The sequence below is a fragment of the Rhamphochromis longiceps genome, linkage group LG18, assembly GCF_057381845.1.
Source record: "Rhamphochromis longiceps isolate RC_006_pf linkage group LG18, R_longiceps_female_GT1.1, whole genome shotgun sequence".
Classification (NCBI taxonomy): Eukaryota; Metazoa; Chordata; class Actinopteri; order Cichliformes; family Cichlidae; genus Rhamphochromis; species Rhamphochromis longiceps.
This window is the reverse complement of record NC_140574.1, coordinates 18,873,568-18,888,803: the sequence shown is the minus strand read 5'-3', so window position 1 is coordinate 18,888,803 and position 15,236 is coordinate 18,873,568. Positions and strand designations below refer to the sequence as shown.

At 42.1% G+C, this 15,236-nt stretch overlaps 1 protein-coding gene across 8 annotated transcripts in view; it reads left to right on the top strand.

Moving 5' to 3' along the window:
- kmt2cb (lysine (K)-specific methyltransferase 2Cb) overlaps positions 1–15,236 on the top strand; it is a 97,120-nt gene that overhangs the window by 65,672 nt on the left and 16,212 nt on the right. For 4 of the 8 annotated variants that reach the window (XM_085388537.1, XM_085388543.1, XM_085388541.1 and 1 more), the window contains 17 exons: positions 2,400–2,592; positions 4,347–4,439; positions 4,726–4,773; positions 5,804–5,944; positions 6,470–6,502; positions 6,743–6,886; positions 6,981–7,122; positions 7,224–7,459; positions 7,665–7,738; positions 8,676–8,873; positions 9,109–11,100; positions 11,934–12,241; positions 12,340–13,928; positions 14,099–14,210; positions 14,312–14,378; positions 14,490–14,550; positions 14,686–14,918. In XM_085388537.1, coding sequence (XP_085244663.1) covers positions 2,400–2,592; positions 4,347–4,439; positions 4,726–4,773; positions 5,804–5,944; positions 6,470–6,502; positions 6,743–6,886; positions 6,981–7,122; positions 7,224–7,459; positions 7,665–7,738; positions 8,676–8,873; positions 9,109–11,100; positions 11,934–12,241; positions 12,340–13,928; positions 14,099–14,210; positions 14,312–14,378; positions 14,490–14,550; positions 14,686–14,918 — 5,664 coding nt within the window. The remainder of the gene's footprint in view (positions 1–2,399; positions 2,593–4,346; positions 4,440–4,725; positions 4,774–5,803; positions 5,945–6,469; positions 6,503–6,742; positions 6,887–6,980; positions 7,123–7,223; positions 7,460–7,664; positions 7,739–8,675; positions 8,874–9,108; positions 11,101–11,933; positions 12,242–12,339; positions 13,929–14,098; positions 14,211–14,311; positions 14,379–14,489; positions 14,551–14,685; positions 14,919–15,236) is intronic. The other 4 variants (XM_085388540.1, XM_085388539.1, XM_085388538.1 and 1 more) reach the window with 4 other exon arrangements.

Genomic DNA, 15,236 nt, shown 5'->3' with positions numbered 1-15,236 from the left:
TACTAAAAAAAAAAAAAAAAAAAAAGCCAAACAACAACATTTTTAATTTATCTAAGTGACTCATATATATTTAACCTGAGTAGCGAAAGACGGCGGTGGGTTTGAAAACAATTTGCCGGGAGTCCGGTGTTCTCACCGTGCTAGTGACCTAGCCCCCGGCTAGCTATCGAGCTAGTGGGTAACAGACGTCTCCGAAAACGTCGGAGCGCTTTTGAAAATATGTGGTGTCCTGATAAACTGAGCCGATATTTGAGGTTTACACAGCTACATTCTCGGCTGAAAATATGTTAAACGTTTATTTTGTGACCCAGAAAGAATAATAAGAGTAATATTAAAACTAACTAGCTACCGCCATTGTTGGAAACTGAGCTGGGCCGCGCTATGAATTCTGGGACACAGCTGCTTCTTCTTCTTCTTCTTCGGGGTTTAACGGCAGCTGGCATCCTTGTACATGCAGTGCTGCCATCTTCTGTTTCAGTCCGTTATTGCACTCTTAAATCCTGCTACTTATTCCTGCGTCTTTTGGGATCTTACAAAGCTTCAAACGACGCGTCGACTATTAAATCAGTCGTCGACGATTTTGATAGTTGACGTAATCGTGACTAGTCGACAAATCGTGGCAGCCCTAATTGACATATATTTTTCCTTCCTACGATAGGCCGACGGGCAGGGCAGAGATAGATTTTGGTAGCCCAACTGGAAAAATCGCTAGCCCCGGGACGTCGGGCTAGCGATTTTGCGAGCCCTGTATCTGATTGAGGAATCACTCATCTTTGGAAAAGAGAGTTTATTACAGAGAAATGGCTCTTTCCAAAATAAAAGCTATACTATACGCTTCTTCTGGGCTATATTCTCAGCAGCATATTAAACATATCAGATCCCCATAAGGAGAATCATGTGCTAACGGCTGTCTAAATGACTCGGGTAAAGTTTGAAGCGTGTGCTTGTTGTTTTTGTCTGCTTCCACTTTTCTTTGCACTAGGATGATGTCGGCGTAAATGTGCAGTCATATTCGTTGTGTTCCCACTAGTGCTTTCAGGTTAATCTCGTTGAAATGACCTTAACGCCACAACACGGCAAATCTCCGTTAACGAGCTACCCCTGATCGCCCCGTGCATGGGGCTAGACGGCCGACGTTAACGAGCTAACTGCGCTAACACACTAGTTCCCACCCATGTAATTGAGCATTGCGTGGCACATCCAACATACTGTTTTACTTTAGTCCATGACGCGCTTACCTTCAGGGTCATACATCACATGAAAACCAAAATAATTCCAAACACCAGATCTGAATGAGGGTGGGGGAGGTTCAATTTGCCATGTTGCAAGGAGAGCTTAACTTCTGTCTCGCTAGCTTGCCCTGCGCTCTTCCTTCTGACGATGCTGTCTGTGTTGAGCGCTCAGTGGATCTGCGCTCGACAGTGCAGCCTAGGCGGAGTAGTCGAACGCAGATTCACTGAGCGCTCAACACAGACAGCATCTCAGAAGGAAAGTTGATAAAAATAAATTACAAATTTTGTATTGTTCGATACATATGCGTACCGAACCGAAAGCACTGTATCGAACGGTTCAATATCGATACGAATATCGTTGCACGGTTCAATATCGAACGGTTCAATATCGATACGAATATCGTTGCACCCCTATAAAAAAAAAAAAAAAAAAAAAAAAAAAAAAAAATATATATATATATATATATATATATATATATATATATATATATATATATATATATATATATATATATATATATATTATTGTGCAAACGTTCCTCTCCTGTGCAGATTGTCTGATCACAGAACTATTGTGCTTAGTGCTCCTTCTGTGAGCCTTTTTTATTATTTTTATTTAAAGGGGAAAAGCCCAAAGATACTCATATTAGAGGATAGATGTTTTTGATCATACCCTTTAATTGGCCCCTATTTTAGTTGTGAATTGACACACAATAGCTTAACATGGATGTAACTCCAAGGCTCTGTGTCCCCAGTTAGTATCCGTCTGTCACCTTGTGTTGGCTAAAACATGGATATGTGATGCATTAAGCCACCGGCAGCTGTCAGTGCTGCTCTTTATCCCACCATGGTACAGGGGTGACGGGGGATATTGAGTCTAACCTAAAGGTCTAACACAGTGAAGCTTATTTCATTAGTTATTAAGACAGCACCAGGTTGGGCTTTTAGTTTCTCAGTGCAGCAGGACAGCAGATGACTTATGGGTGTAAGTGGTTGGGGGAGGTTGGCCCGATAAGGTGAGGCCAAGAGTAACCTCGCTGTTAGTTTCTAAGCTTTTCTGTTTCACTTAAGTTCACATGGGGTTTAAATGGATGCGGATGGTTTTCTAAGAATGATGTCAAGAAAAATTAGGTGACACTGGCTGGTGTCCTGTGTTTTCATGTTCAGGAGGCTTTCTTTGGAAAGGACCTGCTAGACAAAAGCAAGCAGAGCAGGCAACAGGGGGTCGAATCAGGATTACTAGAAGACGGACAAAGCCAAGTGGAGAGGAAGCATCCCACTAGCAGTTTTCTGGATCCCTCATCAGACCCTCTGCTTAGCGCATCAACAACATCCATTCCCCCCAGACCAGCAGCAGCACGTATGTATATACATTACTTTGGTTCTCCGCAGCAAGAGATGTAATATTCACTGATTCAAAGCATCGTACTGCACTGAATATTTGATATGACCAAAGACAGAGCATGCTCTGAACTTGGCCAGTGCTTTTAAAGAAACAATGCAGGTGTTTGGCAAAGGGTAAAACAGCATATAGTCCATGTTGCATGAAGTTTTAATGAATTTTGTCTCCCTTGTACTTACTTGTCCCCAATGAGAGTATTAACCGCTTCATGCAGAACTGAATGGGTTTGAAACATGTTTACTGAACACATGTTCAAATTGCATATTCCCCATTCATACATGACCAAAATGTTGGAGGTTAATCTCTGATAATTAGCATTCAGACCCTCGACTGCTGCTCCAACTAAAGCTAAACTAATTAAAGAATACTTAAATTCCAAAAGCGAAGTAAATACAGCGAACTTTCAGTTTCTGTTCTCTTTGCAAGCTCGCTCTGTCTTGCTACACTCACTGTGTGTGTCTTGCTCTCTTGATCTTTCTCTAAATTTTTCAAAAAATTTTAAATGCCCTTTATACTGACCTCAAGGATGGCACAGCCAGAAACAGAAGTGTAATATCCTGAATAATAGCAATGTGTTGTCAGGACTGAGTCCAGATAGAAAAGGTTTTTAGCAAAAAACTGCCATAAAATTAAAGATTAGAAGCTTGCCAGTATTCTAACAGTAGTTTAATTTATTATTTAAAGCGCAGTGCAGATAGTTTGTAACTTGCGCCATAGCTTTACATTGTTAGCCGCTCCCTGCACTCCAGTCAAATAGATGTGTCCAAGACTGATGACTGTAGCAGAAGTAGACTTAGATTGTGTTTGAAATCAAACAATCCCACCATTTCACTGACAGGTGAACAGGGATGTGGTATGATTGCTGATTCAATTTTCAGTCTTGTTCCAGCCTATTTAAATACCCAAACTTGATACACTCTGTCCACATATCTGGACATTTGGTAGCTTCTTATGTTGGCACGAATCGAACAAAACATGCGTCTATGAAGTTCTTCACAATTAGTAATTACCTGGCTCTTAGAGAGAAATATTTGATTTTTATTACAAAATTACTGTTTGATTTGACAAATTTGTCATAAACTAGGGTTAGTTTGCTTAATAGGCTGTCATTGTGTTTAAAGGCATCGTGATGACTTGGGAAGTGACAGTAATGAATACTGGATTCCCGAGAGGGTTGCAGATTTTTTTTGCCATTCAGAATCTGGTGTGCCTCATTTAAAAGAAAGAAACTCAGCAGTTTTAACAGTTCAGTAAAATAAAACACTGGAACCTTGACAACTGTGACTTTAAAAAATGGTGATTTATTTATTTATTACACTTTTACTTCAACTTTTTAAGGAAGAAAATAGAAAATTATTAGAAGAGACTATATTACGAGACAAAAAGCTAGAAGTCGAATGACTCACATCAGTCAAGGCCTTCACTGACGAAATCCATGAGACAGAAAACCTTACAGTTCATATAATTAAACTTATTCTTTAGTATACATTCTTTGGAAAGATACATCTGATATGGTACATTTGGAGTTTTTTTTTATTTTATTTGTGACATTTTTTAATGTTTATTTTTAACAGCAAATTCTACATGAGGCATCCAAACAGATGGTTCCAACTCTCATTCATGTCCGTTCATCATCATCAATTATGATTTGTGACAGTTTGGTTTTCTTCCTTTTTTTGTTCTTTTGTTCCTTTTTCCCCCCGCATCTACAGAGACGTCTGAGGAACCATTAGTTGATCTATCTGATGTTCTGAACACTGATGCAGACATCTTGGGAATGCTCGGAAAGCCAAGCAATGACTCTGGTGCGTTATGTATCTCACAGGCAGTCACAGTGGCAAGATTTTATTAATAGTCACCTAGCCGTGGGTATATAAAATAGTTTCACTCCTCAATTAGAAATTTCCCCAAATAGAAACAATCTTTTGCTTTCACTACGTTAATAATTTTTTAATATCACAATATTTTTTTGTTTGTTCACCTTTTTTGTTTTCTTTTTTGTTTGCATCATCTAAAGTGTGTTGTGCTTATGCTGTCTTCACTATTTTTTTTTTCCACCCACTCATTTGATCTGGTTTTGGGTTCTTGTAGGTCTTGATTTTTGCCCCTTCCAGGTTGACAGCTCACCTCCTCCTTTTGGTAAGGGTGCTCTGGCCTACTAATCCCTTGCTTTAGTGCATTCTCCCCCTTTTACAGTGTCTCCGTGTCTCTATTTAAGTGTGCATGTATACAAGCTGCTTCACACCAACCTTTTCTCAACCATTTCAGATTGTTTTAACACTCATTAACTTCTTAGTGCTTACCTAACACCGTGCACGGTATTCACTCAAGCGCCTATGGTGTGTGGGTCTTTGTTTGTGAACCTCCTATACCCTAACGCAAGTTCTTATCTGCCTAATCGAAAATGTCTCCAAGATAGCAGAGAAACAAATTGGCAAGGACATCCTAGTATTCAAGAAATGAGCAGTTTAGAACAAGAGGCCTTGGCAAATGTCCTTCTAATTCCTGAAGACGGTGAAATCCTCAGTTCTCATTCCTGTGGCTTTATGGCAAAAAGCATCTGCAGTTCATGTCCTTCATTCTTTGGAAGAAGAAAAAGAAATACTTTATTTATCTGAAATATTCTAAGGGCTTATATAATTTCGTTTTTGTACTGCTGTTGCCAACCAATGTTTGCAACTATCCTTGTATTGGTATTTAGTTTTGTGTTGAAGAAATTATTTAAATACTTTAAAGTGTCAGACATTAGTTGGAGAGGAGTGTGTTATGTTGGTAGTCGTGCTTTGATAAATTCTTATGTAATTCAAATTGAAAGAAATGTTTCAAAAGAAGCTCCATGGCTTTCTTTTAAAAAGAAAGGTCTTAAATGGAAGGCTAATGTAGGGGTTAGAACAGCATTTTCCTTCAGACTTTGTGTACCTTTAATCAGATTTAGTCTGACCTGTCTGAACTTTCACATATCCTAAAACATTCCTTTAAAACAATACAGGAACCCCAAGGAGCTGTAATTGTATAGTCTTTGGTCTTGGTTGTGTTCCACAGGCTGTTATGACACTTCAGTTCTATATTTCTGATCTCGTTCTTGCTCAGTATTTTGTTGGTTGCTGTGTATGTGTGCACATGTGTCTGTGTTATGATTTGTTTTTGCATTGACTGTGTGTTTCCACAGCTGGTCTGGACATTGGGCCCCTGGCAGACAGTTCCCCAGTGGCGCCCCAGTCTCAGGCAGGCCGGAGAACACCTCGAACCCTCTCAGAGGAACCCCTGGACGGCATTCTCAGCCCAGAGCTGGACAAAATGGTTACTGATGGTCAGTGTGGGAGACCAGGCGCCATGTTTAGCCACAGTTCTAACACAGGAACTTCCCACAGGGATTAAGAACCATTGTTGGTTGTTGCTTTTGGTTTTAGTTCATTGTGATTTAATTTAACAACACGCAAGAAATTCTGTGATACAGGCAGCGATGACGAAGTCCAGGCATTGTTAGGGATTTAGGAAAACAAGACATCCTGTGTGAACTTGAAATGAAGCGCTCCAATGGGAGCATTTTGTTCTTGATTTTGGGTCGCACAGTTTCCAACAAAAGTGAAGTAAAACAGCTGAAACGTTGTTGTAACCGTCAGCTAACTATTTATCCAATATTTATCGGGCATTTTAGTACATTGGGAATGTAGAGAACAGTGGATCAAAGTTAGTTCTGTGGAAAGTTTCTGTGCATTAAGCCCATCTTCTTCTTCTGGCTTTTAGTAGAAATTTGTTTTGCAACTTTAAGGCCCTTTGCTTTGGAACTTCAAAATGAATAATAATCTGTTTTTGTTGATTCTTTGTTTTTCAGAGTCAATTCTCAGCAAACTTTACAAAATTCCAGGTTTGTAATTTTTATCTTTCTTGTGAAAACTTAAGTTTGGTCCAGTTATTTCCCACCCAGCATAACTGACCTCTAAACTCATGATGAAGTGTTGTAACCAATTTCACCAATATAATGTTATAAAGATTAGTGTAATGAATGTTCTGGTTCCTTTAAAAGCAGTAATGGGATGTTCTCTGACATTGTATGCTACTACATTTCATACACATGTACGCTTACACTGAGCTGTCACTTTTTCAGAGCTGGAAGGAAAGGATGTGGAGGATCTCTTCACAGCAGTCCTGAGCCCCAGCACGAGCCAACCACCACCACAGGTGCCTCACCCCCAGGGTCCAGGGCCCCTCCCTGCCACACCTGGCACTAGCATGCCTCACCCCAATGCAGGTACATCATTAGTCATTTTGCCCTGATCAAATAAAAATATTACAAAATGTTTTTAAAATCTCCATCTACTTCACCTCGCAAATCTTGTGTTCAGGGAATCCCATGTTTCCAAGAATGCCAATGATTAATGGTATGATGGGACCAAACCAACGCTTCCCTACAAATCATGGAGCAGGGCCCTGCATCCCAGAAAATTTCTCTCCCCTCAACCGTATGCCTTTCACTGACAATCCGAGGTAAAGTCATGCTTCCCTTTCAACTGTTAATGCATTTTTTTTTCTTTACTCAGCAAAATCAGCAAAGTATAACTTTGGAGCTTCTGTTCTTTGTGTTACAGGGAAAGAAAGTTTAATCAGATGCCTAGAGAGGCAGTTGGTCCATGGCCCACCCCTACCCATGGCCCTGGCCCTACACCCCCTGGTTCTTTGCCCGAGGGGGACACTGAAGCCATGTCAAATGCCCAAAGGAGTACACTCAAGTGGGAAAAGGAGGAGACACTTGGAGAACTAGCCACCGTTGCTCCTGTGCTATATACTAATATCAATTTCCCCAACCTTAAAGAAGAATACCCAGGTTGGTATATAGCTCTAAAGCTTGAAGGCATTTTCTCTCCTGTTTGTGTTTTTTATGGTCCAGTTTACATTGTCATTCCTGTTATTTCTGCTCATTTCTGGTTATTGTTTTTATACTGACTGCATTACGTCATACAGTACAAACCATACCTTGTATGCACTTTGAGAGCTGCTGACTTGACAACTTTCTCCATTATTCTTCCTAGACTGGTCTACAAGAGTGAAGCAAATTGCAAAACTTTGGAGGAAAGCTAGTTCACAAGACAGGGCCCCATATGTGGTAAGATCAATGATTCAATTATCCCATTTAGTTTCAATTAAATCAAAGACTGTACAATGCAGGACACCAAAGTAGCTGCACAGACTTACCTAGTATGCAAAAGGCACACTCGTGTATCTGGCCAGTTGCCTTTTGCCAAACCAGTTTGAAACGCAGTCATTCTCTGATGAACTAATTAACAGCGGAAGTCTTGCTCAGAATTAAAGCTCCCTATTGCCTCTGTAATTAAGTTTACTGGAAGCCATTTTACCTGGTAGAGGCCCCTTTTAAAGACCCAGTCTCTGCTTGGCGAGTTTAGTTTTGGGGTTAACACTTATCTGTAAAAGGCTGATGGGATGTTGTTGAGAGTGTTGAATATGCTAACTCGAGAATGGAGCAACGCAGGATTTTCAAGTTGATACATAGATGCATCTACTAAAAATTGAGTTTGAATCTCAGTGACCTCAACCTCACGGTCAAAGGTCAACTTTTCTGAAAATCATGTAGGCTTTTCACATTTATGCCATAGGTGCATCTGTTAGGAGGCTGAGAGGATAGCACAGGCGGCTGCCAGTATTTTTTATTTGCAATCTTGTTTTAAAACCGCTATTGTGATACATCATCTTGGTTATGAACTATTGAGATACCTAATTTAACAATAAGAAGTTGACCTTCATCCTGCTCCATGTACAATATGTAAAGGCTATGCAGCCAAAGGATTAAGCATGGCAATCCCATCCAAAACAAATGCCTGCATATCATAAAAATATTATTTTTACTGCTATGAAATAATTATAATTCAGTATTGCGTACTAATGTTTGTAATAGTGTAAGTAGACATTACAGAGAATTGGGGGCTACATGGATAACCTTTATTTTTTTCTATAAGCTTGTATTTATCAAATCTCTCTAATCTGTTTTTGTTTTGTTTTTCAATTGTGATTGATTTGCTGTTTAGCAAAAGGCAAGAGATAACCGAGCAGCCCTGCGCATCAACAAAGTCCAGATGTCGAATGAGACCGTGAAGAGGCACCATCCACAGCAACAGCCCCCTGAGGTGTTTGATCCCAACATACCACTAGACACAGATCTCCTGTTTAAAGACCCTTTGAAACCAAAAGAGTCAGAGCATGAACAAGAGTGGAAGTTTAGACAGGTAAGAGTGTATGCAATGAAGTCAGTCAGTCGAATGCAGCGGCAGGTCCACTTTATATTAAGACAGCTAAGAAGTGGTGGTTTAGTAAAACACCCCCTAAAGAACTACACTATCCTCCACATTAACCCTGATGACATTGGTGGCTAGTAGGTCCAGCTCTTTTTTGGCATGAGACTGATAATTTATGCACCCCTTTTGTCATCTAATGCAGCTTTTCACTCTGTCCTTCCAACAGCAAATGAGGCAGAAAAGCAAACAGCAAGCCAAAATTGAAGCCACTCAGAAACTGGAGCAAGTAAAGAATGAACAGCTTCAACAACAACAACAACAGCAACAGCAACAACAGCAAACTAGTCAGTCAGAGGGAGATGCCAACAACAGTGGTAACCAAAGCCCAGCCTCCCAGCCCAGTAATGGCAGCATGTCCCCTATGCAGCAGGTCAACCCAAAAGAGAGCTTTTCCAGGACGCTATCAGGGACACCCACTTCAGGTCCTTCAGAGGATGTGTTCTTGCGACCCCCTCCTCCCCCTCCCTCTGGGCCTTCCTCCCAACCTCAGTCTCCACAAGTTTTCTCACCAGGTTCCTCTGGTTCCAGACCATCATCTCCATGGGATCCATATGCCAAGATGGTTGGGACCCCAAGACCTCCAACTCTCGGACCAAATGCGTGTCGAAGAATGCCCATGGAATCTGGTAAATCACCCACCTCCTTGATGGAGCAGCAGGACAGAGGGAGGCCCTCTCCTGCTCATGAATCTTTTGGTTCTCCCACATCAATGACCAGTGATCCTTACGCCAAACCTCCTGACACCCCAAGACCCACTGGTGAAGTTGACCCTTTTCTGAAGCCCATGGGTCCCCCCAGAGGCAGTCAAGCTGCTCAAGGAAGGCCTCCAATGGGTTCTCCTGGCAGAGACCCATACTCAAGGCCAATGATAAGAAATGATGCCTATCAGCGCATGACCCAGAACAGGATGATATTGTCTGACCCTTATTCAAGACCTTTACTCACGCCGATACCTGGAAGCAATGAGTCTGGCTCTGTCCCTCTATTTAAAACACCTATGCCCCCTCCTCAGGCTCAGGATCACTTCAACCGACCAGGCCCACATCCTACTGACAGATTCTCCCAGAATCAGCAAACTGACCCCTATGCCCAGCCTCCACACACCCCAAGACCGTCAGCGAATGACAACTTTACCAGTCCTCCCAGGATGGGCCAGCATCACCCACAGGGGCACTCCTTTGCTCAGCCAGGACCAATTACTCAAATATCAAGAAATCCTTATGCACATGCACCTTCCACTCCAAGACCTGACCACTTCACATATGACCCTTTTGCCCAGCCTTCTGGTCCTAGCAAGCAAGCTGCTGACCCTTTCTCTCAGCCTGTAGCTAACCACCGATCCATCAATGAAGCAGGTGCTCAACCTCGACCGTTTTTTGAGCCCTATGCTCGACCACCTGGCACCCCACGTCCCCATGACAACTATGGTCAACCACCAAACACCCCCAGCCCATCCTCAGATCCCTACTCGCAGGCTCCAGCTACACCTCGTCCTAGTGGAATGAACCAGTTTTCTCATCAGTCTCACCCTGGACAGAGGATGTCCCCTTCGCACTCAATGGACCCTTATGCTCAGCCACCAGGTACTCCTCGGCCATCAGTGGGGGAAAGGTTTTCTAAGTCACCAGGCAGCATGAGGGGGTCAATGGAGCCATTTACCAGTACACCCGGGACACCAAGGCCAGGGAGTAGTGACATGTTTCCCCAGCCTGGAGTCCCAAGACCAATGCTGAATGATCCTTACAGCCATCCTCCAGGCACCCCGAGGCCTGGTCCTGATGGGCTTACCAGACAAGGGCCAAGACAAGGACCAATGGGAAGCCAGGATCCTTTCTCCCCAACCCAAGGTAGACTTCAAGAGCCCTTCCCTCACCCAGACTTACAAACACCAAAACACCCCAGTGTTTCAGACGATGGATTTATTCAGTCACCCTCAAGAAGACCGAGTCAGACACCTGTCCATGATCCATTTGAACAAGCACCCATGACCCCTCGTCCACAGTCAGAAAAAATGGAAATGAAAGATCAGTCAGTTGTGGGTAACAATGGAGCTGGCCTTCAGGACCCGGTCCAACTGTCCAACAATCCACAAATTCCTGTTTCAGCAGCAGAGGCTCAAACTGTTGCTCTTGCTGAGTGCGATGAAAGACTCAGACAGGTACGTGAACACTGTTTGTGTTGTATTCTGAATCTTATAGTTTTAAATATTAATGTTAACTGTCTAATAATATTATTAATAGCCAGTACCAAATTGGTAAGAACAACAAGAAAACTACACATATCACTACATTTACAATATTCAGAAATTGTGAGAGTATCAGACAGATACTTCAAATTTTATTCTACAATCCTGTAGTTTAAAACATTTTATGATGCTGTGTAAAATGTAAAAGGAAAAACAAAATTAAAAACCAAATCAAGTAAAAATACTATAAAGACAAAGTATCACATTTTGAAACTAAAATGTAATCTTTTTTTAAAAAGTGTGTAATGCACATTTCAGTCTCTTCTTAAACCCCTCCCTATCTATACTTCTAAGTATTATGGGATTCTTCTTGTATACCAATCATGTTACAGATTAAGTTTCCTGTGAGATGTTTCCATGTATTTTTAAAGAATTATGAGATTATTTTTATAACTACATTGTTGCTTCTCTTAAATTCATGAGTATATTGGGGCAGGGTCAATGATTTCTTTGAACATTTTCAGTTTAAAAAAAATACAAATGAAATCATTTACATATCATAGCATGTGTTTGTTTATACTTTACAGTGTCCTCTTGAAAATAGAGGACTATTTATAAACTTTATCTTCAACACAACTGTTCCAGACAAAATATGGACATACAGAAAACTAAAAGAAATCTCAAATAAAATAATGTTGTGCAGCAGCTATCTAAAAAAAAAAAACAAAAAAACCCCAAAAAACCCCAAATCAATTCTTTGAAAAGCTAAAAATGATTTTAAAAATTTAAATCTTTCAAACTTACAGCGACAACGAATTAGAGAACTGATCATCAAACAGCAGCAACAGAGGAGTGCCACCCGACAGGAGAGGGGCCCTCAGGAGCCTGCTGGCACTATAACCCCAGGAACGCCACGGCCATGGCCCCAAGAGGGTCCTGCTCAACCAGGGGAAATATTCACCCGGCCTCCTCCGCCTTATCCTGGACAAGGACCTATTAGAGGGCCGATGAGGTTTCCTGGACATTTTCCAGGGGATCAGCGTGTAGCCTTTCCTAATGAAGGTCAAATGCCCCGCGGCCCACATCCTGGAGATTTGAGACATCAGGGACCAAGGTTTGTTTTGTTATTCTTTTAATTACTTTTTGTGTTTCCAAATTTAAGTCTTCCCTTTATGTCTTTATAAGTTTTTTTTTCTTATCCCTCCCCCACAGGTTTGCTTTTCCACCTGGAGCTCTAGGACCTCATCGGTCTCAAGACTTCTTTCCAAGGGGGCAACACCCAATGCAAGATGTCCCTCCTCAAATGAGACGGTCTATGTCTGCTGAAATGGCAAAAAACATGGGAGCAAACCCTATGGGGATGCCCCAGCACTTCCCTCCTCGTGGTATGGCAATGCAGCAGCACAACATAATGGGGCAGCCTTTTATTGAACTGCGGCACAGAGCAGCAGAAAACAGACCACGCATGCCATTCCCTCCTGCCAACATGCAAGGAAGCAATTTGGATCCCAACTTCCAGAACCAAAGGCCTGCAGGTTTTCCAGGAGCACCCGATTCTAGGTTCCCCTTAAATCAGGGCCCCAGAATGATGGACCCTATGGCTAACCAAATTGGCCATTTACACCTCTCTGCCAGTATGGACAATCTTCATCAGCAAACCCAGATTCCAGGAAGCACACTCAAACAGTCTCCTCTGATGAGGTCCATGAGCCAGCCTGCCTCAAATGAGACTCCAAATATGTCAGCTTCCATGATCCTGTCTGCACCCCCTGCTGGACAGAGTGAGACTGTCTCGGTGACGAGCAGAGAAACTGTGGAGGAGAAACTAGATACAGAAGAATCTGCAGTCAAAGATCTAGAGGACGTGGAGGTAAAAGATCTAGTAGATGCTGACTTGGAAAACTTAAATCTGGATCCTGAAGATGGCAAAGACCTTGATTTAGAGACCAATGACCTACACCTTGATGACTTCCTGACATCTGGGAAATTTGACATCATTGCTTACACAGACCCTGATCTAGATGATATCAAGAAAGACATGTTTAGTGAGGAGCTGGATCTCAGTGATCCTATGGATGACAATACTGATGCCACAGATATCAACAAAAGCGCAAGCACCGTAACCGAGGCTTCTTCCAGTTCAGCATCTGTACTGGCAAAGTCAGAGACTATGGGTGAGCAGTCTGCAGTTGAAGTCAAGCTGGAGGTCCCTTTAAATAAGGACTCAGCTGCTCTGGCTCCTGGGCAAGAAATTAAAGCTGAGGTCAAAGATTGTCAACAACCACCTGATGTAGTAGACCAGCAAACTGCTGGAAATACCTTAATCTCCGATAAGAAAGGAGTGCTTTCTGACTCCACCCCAGTCCTGTCTAGTTTACTCATTAAGCAGCAGCCTGAAGAGCAATCATTAAACCCAATTGTTGAGTCTGTCAATCAAGGAGGTGACCTCATAGCCCAGCAGAACCAAGTCGCTGATGCTCAACATACCTCTGGACTTACAATGAGTCAAACAATACCTGACACAGTCACTGCAGGAGAGGTTCCCCTGAGTGGCTTTGGGCCAGACCATCAGGTTGGACTAACATCTGGAGTGGACCAGAGCGGTCTCACCCAGGCCCAGCAGGCAGTGTTAAACCAGGCAATGGGCCAGAATTCCCAACAACATCGGCCACTTCTGCTTGAGGAGCAACCACTCCTATTGCAGGACCTCCTGGACCAGGAGAGGCAGGAGCAACAGCAGCAGAGGCAGATGCAAGCAATGATACGACAGCGCTCAAGCAGCGACTTCTTCCCCAACATTGGTAAATGAATTTATAGCACCGCTTAGGTGTCACTTTAAGTTAAGTGCTATTTTGTTTTTTTTGGGTTTTTTTAAATCATTATTTTATTTGTTTTGTTGTGTTTTGTTGTTGTTTTTTTCTTCGTGTTTTTTGCAGTGTTTATTTCTGACAGTCATTATTTTAATCTGCAGATTTTGATGCCATCACTGACCCCATCATGAAAGCCAAGATGGTTGCTCTTAAAGGCATCAACAAAGTCATGGTTCAGAACAACATGGGAATGCCTCCCATGGTCATGAACAGGTAAGAATTCCACAAGAATGCATTTTCTATAGTGAGTAGAAAATAAGATGGTTATATGGGGAGTATACATAATTGATTGGAATGACTTCTGTGTGTCACAGATTTCCACCTGGTCCAGCACCACCTTGTCCTGAAAGTGCACCACTTCCTCCACAAGTTGTTGGACAGGTAACATGAATGGGTTTTTTTCTTGGTTTTGGGGGGTTGGGGTGGGGCTAAACTTTATAATGCTCTTATCTGTTATAACCTTCTTTTTAATATATATTTTTTTTATCTCAGGATGGAAAATTGACACAAGTAACAAGACCAAGTCCGCCAAATTTCGGACCTGGATTTGTCAGTAAGTTTTCCAGAATCCCTGCGGCCTCACTGTTTTGGGTTTTATAGTCTTTTCAGGCTAGAAATATTAAGATGATTGTTTTTTTATGTTTTCAAGATTGCTAAGAAAAGAGCTTTTTTTACCACCTTCTTTCAGACAATGCTCAGAGGGCTCAGTATGAAGAGTGGCTCCAGGAGACTCAGCAACTACTTCAAATGCAGCAGAAGTTTCTGGAAGAGAAGATCGGCGCTCACAGGAAGTCGAAGAAAGCCCTGTCTGCCAAGCAGAGAACAGCTAAGAAGGCAGGGAGAGAGTTCCCTGAGGAGGATGCTGAGCAGCTCAAACATGTCACAGAGCAGCAGGGTGTAGTGCAAAAACAACTGGAGCAGGTAAATGCTTGGCCTGTCAAGCTCTAGTACTGAATTCTCTCAAACCCCCACTTCTCACAGAGACTGGCATGAGCACTGTCCTTTCTTTTATCCTGTGACCGAAGTTTGAATACTAAAAGTATTTCCTGCATCCAAACTGTTTGTCCAAATATTAGAGCAAAACACAGGGTAAAGCTTTAATAAGATCTAACTGAGTAAGGTTGGAAAAACTTGAAGTGTTCAGTGTTCTGAAAGAGAAACACCCACACATGTGTGATCTAAGAGAAACACAGTTGTTGCCTTTTTTTTTTTTTTTTTGATGTTCACTACCTTCACTTA